The 12,230-nt window shown below is 51.8% G+C and overlaps 1 protein-coding gene across 1 annotated transcript; it reads right to left on the bottom strand.

The window, feature by feature from the left end:
- Positions 1–10,584: 10,584 nt before the first annotated feature.
- TOR4A (torsin family 4 member A) lies at positions 10,585–12,226 on the bottom strand (the record flags this gene model as incomplete). Its single annotated transcript, XM_024217435.3, has 1 exon — positions 10,585–12,226. A coding segment is annotated over one exon (1,068 nt), but the record flags the coding sequence as incomplete, so codon positions are not given.
- Between the last annotated feature and the right edge of the window lie 4 nt (positions 12,227–12,230).

Below are 12,230 nucleotides of genomic sequence, written 5' to 3'. Positions count from 1 at the left end.
GGTTACCCATCACTGACATCAACAAAGAATGGTGTACTTTCTCTTGTGAAGGGGATGGTACTACAAGGTACAATGTTGGCTCAAAAGAATCCCCAGTTTACACAATTTGTGTCATGTCAACGTGAATTATCTGTGAATTATGGTTGCATCTAATGGGGAATGCGAGTGATCATTCCAAAATCACTCCAATCTCAGGTTTTGGAAGCTCTTCATGCAGGTCATTGTGGCATTGTACAGATGAAGGCCATAGCCTGAAGTCATGTCTGATGGCCAGGGATTGACAAAAAGGAAGGTGAAGTGCTGAACTACGTGTCAGTAAATTCAGCATGATCCTGGCTCCACTCATCTACACCCTTCGTCACGGCTTCAGACTCCTTGGACATGTATTCATGTGGATTTTGCTGGCCCTTTAGAAGATTATGTTTTTGGTCATAGTCGAAACCCATTCAAACTGGCTAAAAGCTTTCAGAATGACTTCTCCTACAGCTACTAAGACCATTGGACATCTTTGTACCTTGCTCATCCAGTATCGTTTATTGTTACAGTTAGTGAATGACAATGAACCTCAGTTTTCTGTGCTGAAGAATTTCAGAGGTTCCTAGCTTCAAATGGAATATATCACATATGCTCAGCTCTTTACCATCCGGCTACAAACAGACAGTGGAATGCTTTGTACAAACATTTAAGCATGCCTTAAAAGTTAACAAGTCTATTCTGAGTCATCAGCAGCAATTGGACAATTTCTTGCTTGTCTACAGGAACACACCACATGCTACTTACCCAGGAGTCACCGGCAACTCCTGAAGTGTTCTTCAAGTGTTTCCTGTTGGGACCTGCTGCATCCTGATGTTGCCTCACATGTAGCCAAGTCCCCAGATATGTAAATTGATCAATGATATGAAACTCATCATCATTCTTTTCAAGTTGGAGACTTAGTGTGGACACACAACTACAGCTGTGGAGTGAAATGGGTACCTGGAGAACTTGTAAAATGCACGAGACCTGTTTCATTTGTGGTAAAACTATCCAATGGTATTTTTTGGAAATGACGTATGGACCAGTTGAAGCCTCAACTAGTACCAGAGTCCAGGGATGTTCCAGTAGCACTTTCTGCTCTTACGACTCCTAATTTTGATGGAAGAAACTTTGGTACTAGATACAGCTGATTCTTTACCACCAACTGTTCCTGTTGTTCAGGAAATTGCCCCCCCACCATCACCATGTTATCCCAAGCGAGTGCAAAAACCAGTTGTGACCTGAATTTGTAAGTTTACTTAGTGGGTTGCTATTCCAGGGCAGAATAATCCCTTGCCATTTAAAAGTCTGTAGTGGTCCACCTGCAACGTTTAGTTAGGTTATATCCTGGTTGATGTTAGCCATGTGAGTGATAATGTCTACGTGCTTAGAAAGCTTTTTAAAGCAAGGTGGACAAATGTGATGTCCTGTCTCTTTAAATATTCTGTGCTCTCCCCTCCCCCTGCACAGCCTCACTTTCCCATTAGTTTCAGTTTTGCAGCCAGAACAATGAAGCCAGCACAGCAGGCAGAGGTGTTTCCATCAGAGCCCTCTGCCTCCGCCTGTCTATCTCCTTCTCTGCTGGCTCCAGATATAGAACACTACAAGTTCAGACGCGCTCTGGGGAAGGCTCAGGCACTCGCCCTGGGAGAGGGAGTTGATTCTTAAATAAGATTCAGCAGAACAAACTTTTCAGCCAGTTTCTGCATTTCTTTGTGCTCAGCAAATACTTTCTTCAGTGTTTGACTGCGGGGGCCGTCCTCTAATGGTGGAGAATCATCAGGGGGTTGTTGCTGGTCTTGGCGCTGAACAAGGCTCCTTCATGAGTCTGAGGCCAGATAAGGTTATCACCACCGGAGAGAGGTTGAGGCAGTTTTGGTTTGGTCTCTTTTACTTCTTGTGGATCCCTTTTGCCGCTGTTCTTAGCTGCGAACCAAATCATCAGAGCATTTGGGCTGATGTGAAGCAGAACCGTAGCACGCAAGGAAAGTGGGTAGTGCTTATAAAGGCCATGTTGGAGCACAAGGAAGGGGGCAGAGTCCCGTCCACAAAACCGGGGCAGCACATGGAGGTCAGCAGAGCCCTAGGGAGAAAGGGCAGACGTGGAAGGCGTTAGCAGCCTGTGTTATAATCTGGGGTAGCCGGGGTTTAAGAGCGTGGGGGCTGCAGTTCTCCCGCTCCAACAGTCCTGGCCATATGGCTGCTCCCAGGGCGTGTGGCCCTCTGATTTGGGGGGAGTTAGGTTATCGCACTGAAACTGTGATTCTTTCCCTTCTGCTGCGGATTTGGCTGTAGTGCAGTTTAGCACAAGCCCTGGTGACAGCCTGGAGCGTGTCATTAGCTCACGGCCAGAGCAGCTTGGTGGGCCGGATGCTACCGGGTCTCAACAGAGGACCATGGAAAAGAACCGGAAGAGGAGCGGAGGGTGCGAAGCAGCAGCTGGGGGGCACAGTGCCCCACATGGGGTTGATCAGCTCCGAACAGGGACGCAGGGAATGTTACAGAACAGGAAGGGAGACGGGCCTTGTGCACAGGTGAGCTGTGTTTTAAGCCTACACTTGCAAAGGGGCGTTTAGGAATCAAGCCCTGCTGGGCAAGACATCAGAGCAGCTGTTAGTATCAAGTCCCCCCACACCAGTGGCAGAGTACCGCATGGGCCCACGGGGCCACAGCCAATTTGGGCTCTCCCGCCGCAGGCCTGTGGCGGGAGGAGCTCTTCCTCCCTGCGCTTCTCCGGTCTCGAGGCCGCAGCTGGGGGGAGGAGAGCGGAAAGGAGCGAGCAGGGCCGGGCTGCAGGGGAAGGGGTGGAATGGGGTGGGGATATGGGCAGGGCCGCAGGCGGAAGGGGCGGAACGGGGGCAGGACCACAGGTGGAAGGTGTGGGGCAGGGCCACGGTTCCGGCACCAGGGCCCCCCCTTACTTGCTCAGGCCCAGGGCCCCAGGAGACCTTCATCTGCCTCTGCCCTGCATGCCCCCCTCTGGGAGAGGAAATGACCCCCCTTTACGTTCAGCATTAAAGAGACCAGCCTGAGGGTTTCTGATTACTCAGCCCACATGAATCATCAACCTGCCGCCTGGAAGGCTGGCTGCATCCTCCCCTGGCGTAGCATCTAGCTCAGGAATTGTCCTGTCTCCAGTTAAAGCCTTCGCGGAGCATCCCAAGCTGGGGGCTGGGGGAACCTGGAGATCCTGTGTGAGTCAGAGCTGGAGGAGAAGTGAAAGGCCACTGGGAAAGGTGAGGCACCCTTCGCTCCACAGCTGGGCTCCCGCAGAACCTGTTCCAGCCTTCCCTTCTTCCACACGTCTCTGGAGTCACAGAGTGTTGCCTTATGGGACTGTCTGGCTCTGGCTTCTCTACACCTACCCTGGCTGCTGCCCTTGGTCTTCAGTTGTCCAGCCCCGGATGCACCTCGTGGAACAAAAGGGTTCGGCTGCCCTGCAGAGGCAAGGCCCAAGCCCACAGATTTGCCACTAGCCCGAGAAAGAAAGTCCTGCCCTGACCATCCCTGCACCATTCTCATTATTACACTGGCTCCTCTGTCAGCTGGCGGAGGCTGTAAGCGCCGCTGACCAACTACCTAAGAGAAGAAATAACAAGGGAATGTTGTCGCATTTCAAACTCACAAACCGTAGCCCCGGGTGGTGCCACCCCGCCCACTGCCAGGGCCTGGGTGGCAAACCGCCGAGGAGCCAGCCAGCGGTCAGCGCAGGAGTAGCCGAAGCAGGGACCTTCAACCATTCAGAGAACTGTCTGCAATTTAAACTGGACTTTCTCCGCTCTGCACTGATTGGTTGTTTCCTCCAACTCTCACCTCCCCCCCACACACACACACTTGCCCCTCCTTCTCATTCCTTCCCAGCCCTGTCCCTCTCTCCACCCTTCCCTTCACTTCACTTGTCTTTCCATGTAGCTGATCCCCTCTCAAGTAAACCTTCCCCCCAGCAAACGTTGTGCTGCTATGTGCTAGGGACAGGGGAGGTTTCCTTTGCTGCCACCCCACTGTTCACCCCACTGGTGCATTCTACCCTTCCCCTGCCCTGTGTCTGTCTGATCTGTTTAGATTGTCAGCGCTTCAGGGCAGGGACCATTGGCTCCTCCATTTCTGTACAGCGCCTAGCACAACGGGCCCTAGTCTTGGTCCTTTTGCACCACCGTTAAGAACAGAGATTGATAATAAGCTCCTGAGGTTAATGGGCTAACAACGCACACAGCTTGGTGGGTCTGAATCATCCGGACCGGAAGTATGTTTATATTGTGTTATAAATAAATATGTACCTAAATAGCAGCTATTGTCCACTGCCACTCCACCTAGCCAGCACTCAGAGGCTGACATCGGAGCACAAGTGGGTCTGAAAGAGGGTTATGGATTAGTTCATGTGTAGGGAGTCCTGGGGAAGAGTGTACGGAGCTGTTTGTGGGAGAAGACCAAGTGGCTGAAATGGAGGGATGGGCTGAGTAATGTGATAATAGATGCAAGAAGGAAGCAGGCAGCGGACGTGTTATGAACGGCTTTGAAGGTGAGAACAAGTCTCTTGAAATTGATGCAGTGGGAAATGGGGAGCCAGCAGAAGGAGCCAAGTGATCCAGTGACTTGCAACTGGAAAAAGAATCCAGATCTTGAAACGCTCGGTCTGAACCTTTAACCATCCTCCCGCCACACCAGGCAACATTTCCACTGGTAAATAAAGTGCGTCACGGTCAGATTCTGCCCTGAAATCAATGACCCAGCTGCAGTAATATCATGTGCCCATAGGTGGGCTTTACAAGTCATTCCTCAATAGGGTGACTGTATTTCCCAAAGGGAAAATGGGGCACCGTGCGGGGCTAGCCCGAGCCCTCCCCCGCCCCCACGGGGCTGGTCCAAGCCACTCACCTGAGCCCCCCGCCCTGCGTGGGGCAGGCAGGGCTCGGGCTAGCAGGGATGCACATACTAGATAGGGGGTGACCATATTTTCCAAAGGCTGGGGCTGGCGTCGCTGCTCGCTCAAACCCTGCGTGCCCCCTGCCTGAGCCCGATCTCCCCCCGAATGGGGCTGGCATTGCCGCTTGCCCCTCGTACCCCACATTTTTGACAAAAGCGGGCATTTGTTCCATTTGCTCTTGCCAACTGATCAAGAGCAAACGGGACAAATGCCCACTTTTGCCAAAAAAGTCAGGAAGGCCGGGGACAGGGCTTAAAAAAGGAACTGTCCGGGCCAAAATGGGCCGCATGGTCACCCTATTCCTCAATGACCTGCGCATAACCGGTCAATTATCTCAGCCCAGGGTCTAATGGATGAACTCCCAGCTGAATGCACACAGGCAGCTCAGTGACCGCCGGGCAGGAAAAACAGAGAGGAGGCTTAGGGAGGGCCCAGCGTTTTTGCCTGTACAACAGTCGAATCTCAGTGTTCTGAACCCCTCGGGAATGGAGGTTGTTCGTAACGCTGAACAAAACGGTATGGTTCTTTCAAAAATTTACAACTGAACATTGACTTAATACAGTGTTGAAACTTTACTATGCAGAAGAAAAATGCTGCTTTTCACCATCGTAATTTAAATGAAACAAGCACAGAAGAGCTTCCTTACCTTGTCAAGTCGTTTTCTTAAAACTTTCCCTTTATTTTTGTATTAGGTTACGTTTAACACAACACTGTACTGTATTTGCTTCTTTTTGTGTCTTGCTGCTGCCTGATTGCGTACTTCCAGTTCCAAATGAGGTGTGTGGCTGACCATTAGTTCGTAACTCTGGTGTTTGTAACCCTGAGGTTCTGCTGTAGTACTTTACTCATGGTGACTAAATAACAACCAGTGCTCAGCGCCTTCCGTCTGGGAACCACAATGTGATTTACAAACATTAATGCCTCTGAGCTGTGTCTGTACCATTATCCCCATTTTACAGAAGGGAAGCTGAGGCTCCGAGGCAGGCAGTGACTTACTCAAGGTCACACAACGTGTTCATGGTAGAACAGGGTGGGCAAACTTTTTGGCCTGAGGGCCACATCTGGGTATGGAAATTGTATGGCGGGCCATGAACGCTCACAAAATTGGGGGTTGGGGTGTGGGAGGGGGTGAGAGGTCCAGCTGGGGGTACAGGCTCTGAGGTGGGGATGAGGGGTTGAGGTGCACGAGGGTGCCCTGGGCTGGGACTGAGGGGTTCAGAGGGTGGGAGGGGGATCAGGACTGGGGCAGGGGGTTGGGGCACGGGAGGAGGTCAGGGGTGCAGGCTCTGGGCGGCACTTACCTCAAGCAGCTCCTGGAAGCAGCAGCATGTCCCCACTGCGGCTCCTACGCGGAGCCACAGCCAGGTGGCTCTGCATGCTGTCCCGTTCGCAGACACCGCCCCTGCAGCTCCCGGACGCAGCAGCATGTCCCCCCTCCAGCTCCTAGGTGGAGGTGCGGCGCCAGCCAGGCGGTTCTGCACGCTGCCCTGTCTGTAGATGCTGCTCCTGCAGCTCCCATTGGCCGCGGTTCCCAGCCAATGGGAGCTGCAGGGGCGGCGCTTGGTGTGGGGGAGTGTACAGAGCCCCCTGGCTGCCCCTATGCATAGGAGCCGGAGCGGGGGCATGCCGCTACTTCCGGGAACCGAGCAGAGGCACGGCTCGTGCGGAGTGGGACAGGCCCCCGACCCCGCTCCCCAGCAGAAGCTCGAGGCCTGGATTAAAACGTCTGATGGGCTGGACGGAGCCCGCGGGCTGTAGTTTTCCTACCCCTGTGTAGAACCTAAACAAGAACAGAGGTTCCCTGATTCACAGTGCTCCAGCCACTCATGCTCTCCCTCTAAACACCTAATAGGAAAGTGAGGCAGGGAAGAGACCAATTGTATACTGTTCAGGGCATTCACCGAAAAACCTGGGATCTGGGCTTCACCGCACAAAGACAAAGAAATCCACGATTCAAATGAAAAACGCCGAATGACACTCCATCTACGATGTGAACCTTGGCTGCACTGCATTCTGAATGCAGGCCTGGCTGGTCAGCTCCTGCCAGAGCCCAAAGGAGAAGAGGGGTCGGGGTTACAGCAGAGGGAAGGATGATGGGTGGTGTGCTAGGTGTATGTGGAGGAGACAGAGACGAGCGGTGAGGGAGTGGAGCTGTCCCAATGGAGTGTGCAACGGTAAGAATACCGTGCTGAGGCCACAGGCTGGGGTGGCAATGGTGGCTGTGGGGAAACTGAGGCAGCACGGATATCAGCGGAGAAGAAGCGGTGGCAGGTGAGGGAATTGGAGGGAGCAGTGATGGGGGATGGGGCTGCCAGGGGCAGCAGAGGGGAAGGACCAGGAAATGTGAGAAGGTGGCAGTGTGTCTGAGAGTGCTGTGTGGGATCGGGGTAGCAGTCCAAGCGTGGGCCAAGGGTAGCAGGGGCCAGGCACTGAGGTGGCGACTGTAGCAGGCGGTTCTCTCAAGGAGTGAGACAGTGGAGTTGGGTAGCGGGGGCAGGGAAGGGGGCCGGGTACCAGATGGAGGGAAGGCTGAGGCGGCTGGGGGTTGGGGCTGTGGGGTGGGGCATGCAGTGAGGGGGGTGTAGTAGTGGACAGTAGGGGTGAGCTCAGGGGGAGCATCGGGAGGCAGCAGGGGGAAGCCCTGGGGCAAAACAGACATGGAGTGAAGTTGCAGAGGGAGCAGTGTTTGGGGGGTGCCTCCTACAGGCGGCAATAGCCTGTTGTCATGCCAGGGCTCGTGGAGACAGACACACAAACCACTGACTTTTTTTCTTTAAAGGGAGTTATTATGGCTGAGTCTCAGAGAGTTCCCGCTATGCTTGCTCCAGATTTTCAGAACAGCTGGCAGAGAGTGAGCCCTAAAAATTCCAAACCTCGCACGATGATTTCTGAGCACCGGCGAGTGAGTATCGGCCTTAGAATGGCAGCTGGACTGCGTCTTCCACCATGGAGAGGTGACCGGCTCCTCGCTTACCCCAACACTTCAGCTAAAAGAAGTACTCGCGGTCAGTCCTTAGCTAGAGCCAGCCTCTTTGTAAGGTACTTCCGGACAACAGACGCACACCATGTCTCATGCTTATTTACTGGAGCCAATGAGAAAAAATCCCTCTTGTTGAAATCAAAGGGACAGGATCAGAGCCAGAACTTCCATTGAAACGTACAGCTCGGGAAAACTTTTGGTCGGAAATTTTTTTTTTTTTTTTTTTTTTTTGCTGATAGATGCAGATTTGCATCAACTGAAACCTTTTGTGAATTTGTGTCAAATTGACTAAACTGTTTTGTTGAAAAGTCCACATTTTGTTTTGACATTTTCCAAATGAAATATTTTGGGAGTTTGATTCAAAATGACTTTTCTTTTTGAAATTTACTTAGAAATTTTTTTTAAAAAATGGATCCAAACCAAATTTTGATCTATATTTCAGAATGTCCACTAAAAAAAAATCCATTATTCACATAATTCTAATGAAGTCAATGCAAACAGTATTGGGCCTATAAAAAAGTCACCAACACCTTTGCTTAATTATATGCTATTTTCATCAATTCTTCCACTGCACATGAATGTTCAAGGAGAGTTAACTGTACAGGAAGTGTGAAGACAACAAACTGATTTTGAGCTAGACGGAGACGCAGAAAGGTTAGACAACAGACAGTATTTCTAATTGGGGGAATATTATAAAGACCAGTATACAGTTGTATACATTTCGTTGAAACTTTGCATGTACCAGATTTCCAAGCAGGACTAGAACAGGGCTTTATAATGGAAGCTGGTTACAACCTTTAACGGTAGAGAGGTGACTGTCGCTCCATAACAATGGTATTATCATATTTTTCAGTGCTGTTTCCTCTCCTAGTCCTCCTGCAACTTGATATTTTTGTTTCTGACGGCTGCTGCCCAGTGAGTCTGGGTTTCACAGAGCTGTTCACACAATGCCCAGCGCCTGTTCTAGCGTAGTTTTCGAACCCAGCCATGTGCACAAAGTGTTCAAAATGCACATTACCTTGCACCTGTGAATTCCCATGTACGGGCTCTCTAGATAATCAGTGCTGTGAGTTGTACTCAGAAACAAAACAAGCAGCAGAGTTTATACCAAAGGCCACGTGAGGAAGACCTTAACAAGCAGGCAGCTGCATTCTCCCCTAGCTGATGCTTCCGAGAAGTCTTCGAGGATAGTCCCAAGAAAAGTGCATTGCAGGAATCTAGCCGGGAAGTGACAAAGGCACAGTCTGCATCAGGCTACAACTTCTAAGGCAACCAGAGATGGTAGAACATATTCCAGGAGACTGCTGTTGCCGGGGAATCCAAGAGCAGCCGTGGAGAAAAAGAACCCAAGAATGCATAATTCTGACACCAAGGGTCGGTGGGTAACAGTCACAGTCTGCATCAGCTATTCCAAATGTTTCCCTTATCTGCCAGCATCATCTCTAGCTTGGCTAGACTGATCTTAAGCCAGTTAGCCTTTATCGCAGGTCCAGCCAGACCCTGGAAAGGCAGAGATTGCAGATTCCGAGTCTGAAGACAAAGTGAGACCCAGCTAAGCATGCTGATGAGTGTCATCCCAAATGTCTCTCCATCTCCCCCACATTAAATCACTTCTGCCGTGTACATATACTGGGGGATTTATTCTTATCTCCTAGACTTGCTGAGACATCGCCAATGAATAAACTGCTAGGTACGTGTGTATGAGGGACACAAAAGAGGTCGCAATACGACTGGAGGCTGTCTACACAGCAATGTAAGCCTCGGGTTAGTGGGTCTCGAGTCAGCTAACCTGTGTCAGGGAACCCTGGGCTTGAGTGTCTACGTTGCATTTTAACCTTAGGTTAAGGATTTTCTGACCCGTGCTCAAACCCTAGGGCTCTGGCATCCACACTGCAGTGCACAGAAGTTCAACCTAATGAAGGTATCAGAGGAAAAACACACACACACCCCGCCTGGCTGCTGCTGGCTGCGGAGTGATAAAGTGCATGGCCAGGGCTTGGGGTGAAGCATGCTCCAGCACGTCACAGAAATCTCCTTATCCCGGCTCCTGACGCACCCCGGGAGGCAGGAATAAGGGATCCCCAGGAGGCTGTGGGGAAGTTTTGGGGGCTGACAGTACACACTGCCCGGGTGCCCCTGCACACACAGCCCCAGGGAGGGCAGGGTGGGCCCAGGACCAAGCTCCGCCCAGCACAGAGGGCGAGCGGCAGAGCTTCTGGCTCAGCACAGCCAGCGGAGGGATGACCCCCAGGAGCCACCTCTCACCTGTCAGCTTTGCTCCCTGCTCCGGGCAAACTCCGCGCAGCCAGGGGTGGCTCTATGTATTTTGCTGCCCCAAGCACGGTAGTCAAGCGGCTTTCGGCAGCACGCCTGCGGGAGGTCCACTGGGAACGCGGATTTGGCGGCACGCCTGTGGGTGGTCCGTCGGTCCCGCGCCTTCAGCGTACCTGCCGCCAAATTGCCACCGAAACCGCGGGACCGGTGGACCTCCCGCAGGCAAGCCGCCGAAGGTAGCCTGACTGCTGCCCTCACGGCGACCGGCAGGCTGCCCCCCACGGCTTGCTGCCCCAGGCACGCGCTTGATGCACTGGTGCCTGGAGCCACCCCTGTGCGCAGCAGCGAGGAGGAGCCGGAGCAGGAGCAGCTATTGTGAGAGGAGCAGGAACAGGGAACATGCTCTGCCAGGCAGTAATGGCACTTCCAGCTGCTGCGCTGGCTGCCTGCAGCGCTGCTCCTCTGCCGCCGGGAACTCTGGGATACAAATCAAGTTGGGGCCACGTACACACAGGAAAGCAATAGGGCTCGGATCTTCCAGCCCTGCAGGGTCCTAGGACCTTGGATCTGGAGCCCTAGGCTAGCACATTTACAGTGTGGACACAAGGGGGGTTGGCTTGTGCCTGGGCTCAGACCCGGCCTTCAATTGCTTTGCAGACATATCCTCAGCGAGAGAACCTGGCCTTAGTCAACAGGGGATTATTTGCAGGACAGTGGGAGTTCAGTGACTCAAGTCCGATAAATCGATAGGAGAACAGAGCTCATCTTAGAAGAGGTGACAGCTGCTGTTCTGCCTCCTGGAACCCTCTTATAACGTGGTCACTGGGACAGCTTCATATCTGTCCTCTTGAAGAAATGCATCTTGGGCCAAAATCTGCTGTCAGTCATGCCAGTGTACAGCCAGGCTATCTCCATTGAGTGCAAAGTGCCGAGAACAGGATTTGGCCTCTCATTTATGGTTGCTGCTACAGTAGATTGACTTTGGCTCCGACCTGCTTGCAGCCAGTTATGGCGTACTCCCTGCCTCCTGTAGTGTAATAGCTGAGCTGGCTAGCTAAATTCTCAATATGGCTCTGATCGGGATACAGCCCTTCCCGCATCATCTCCTCCAAGATGCAGTTTATGACATGACTCTTCTCCAGCAGACCAAATGGGATGATGTCAGCAGACTTCCAAAGAGAGTGGAAGTGGGTCAGAACAGGCTGGATAATGTACAGCAGTTCTTCTGTTTGTCTTTGCTGGTGCAGAAGGTCACTGGAAACATTCTGGAGGGCAAACGTTGTGATTTCACTGCCCCCTACGTTGCTTATTAGAACGTAGATGGCATTGAGGAACTCGTTGGTCTGGTTCGGTTGGAAGAATCTGCTGAGCGTATCCAGCAGGACTGGAGACATGAGCTCAACCTCATCCAGAATAAACAATGGTATCTTCTCTTCTATTTCTGCTCTGGTGACCATCTCGGAAATCTTTTCAGACAAATCTGATTGGCAAGCAGGAGTAGCCTCCTTGTTTGGACAGTGGTGCATCACAAAGTACTGAAGCACAAAGTCATTGTCCATGACTGAACGGAAGTGTTTAGCCAGCAGCCATCCAACATGGCTCTTTCCAACCCCAGGTGGGCCATTGAAGGAGATCACTAATGGCTTGTTGTGTATGTGGGTGGCCAGGTATTCTTTCAACAATTCCATAATTCTGTCCACAGCCACCTTCTGCCCAAATACTTCCCGGTGCATGGTTTTCTCCAGCCCATCTAGGTCATACTTCTGAAGGTTGTCATCCAGATTCTCAATAGCATTTAGTATTTGGAAGCAGATGATGCCAATGAGCAAGAGAAGGCAGCGCTTTGCTTTACTCTTTTGCTCTGTTGGAAGGTACTTTTTGGAGCTTTCTGGATACAACACCACCCTGGACTTCCTGCGGGTCTTCTTCCGTTTGTATTTATTCACCACTGAATGGTCCACAGAGGTGTCAAAGGTGAAGTACTGAGAACTGTCAAAGGTGGCTTGATTAAAGAGGGCCATCGAAGGGTTACACAGG

Source organism: Terrapene carolina, unplaced genomic scaffold, assembly GCF_002925995.2.
Source record: "Terrapene carolina triunguis isolate 2854851 unplaced genomic scaffold, T_m_triunguis-2.0 Scaffold449, whole genome shotgun sequence".
Classification (NCBI taxonomy): domain Eukaryota; kingdom Metazoa; phylum Chordata; order Testudines; family Emydidae; genus Terrapene; species Terrapene triunguis.
This window is presented reverse-complemented; position numbering and strand designations above follow the sequence as displayed.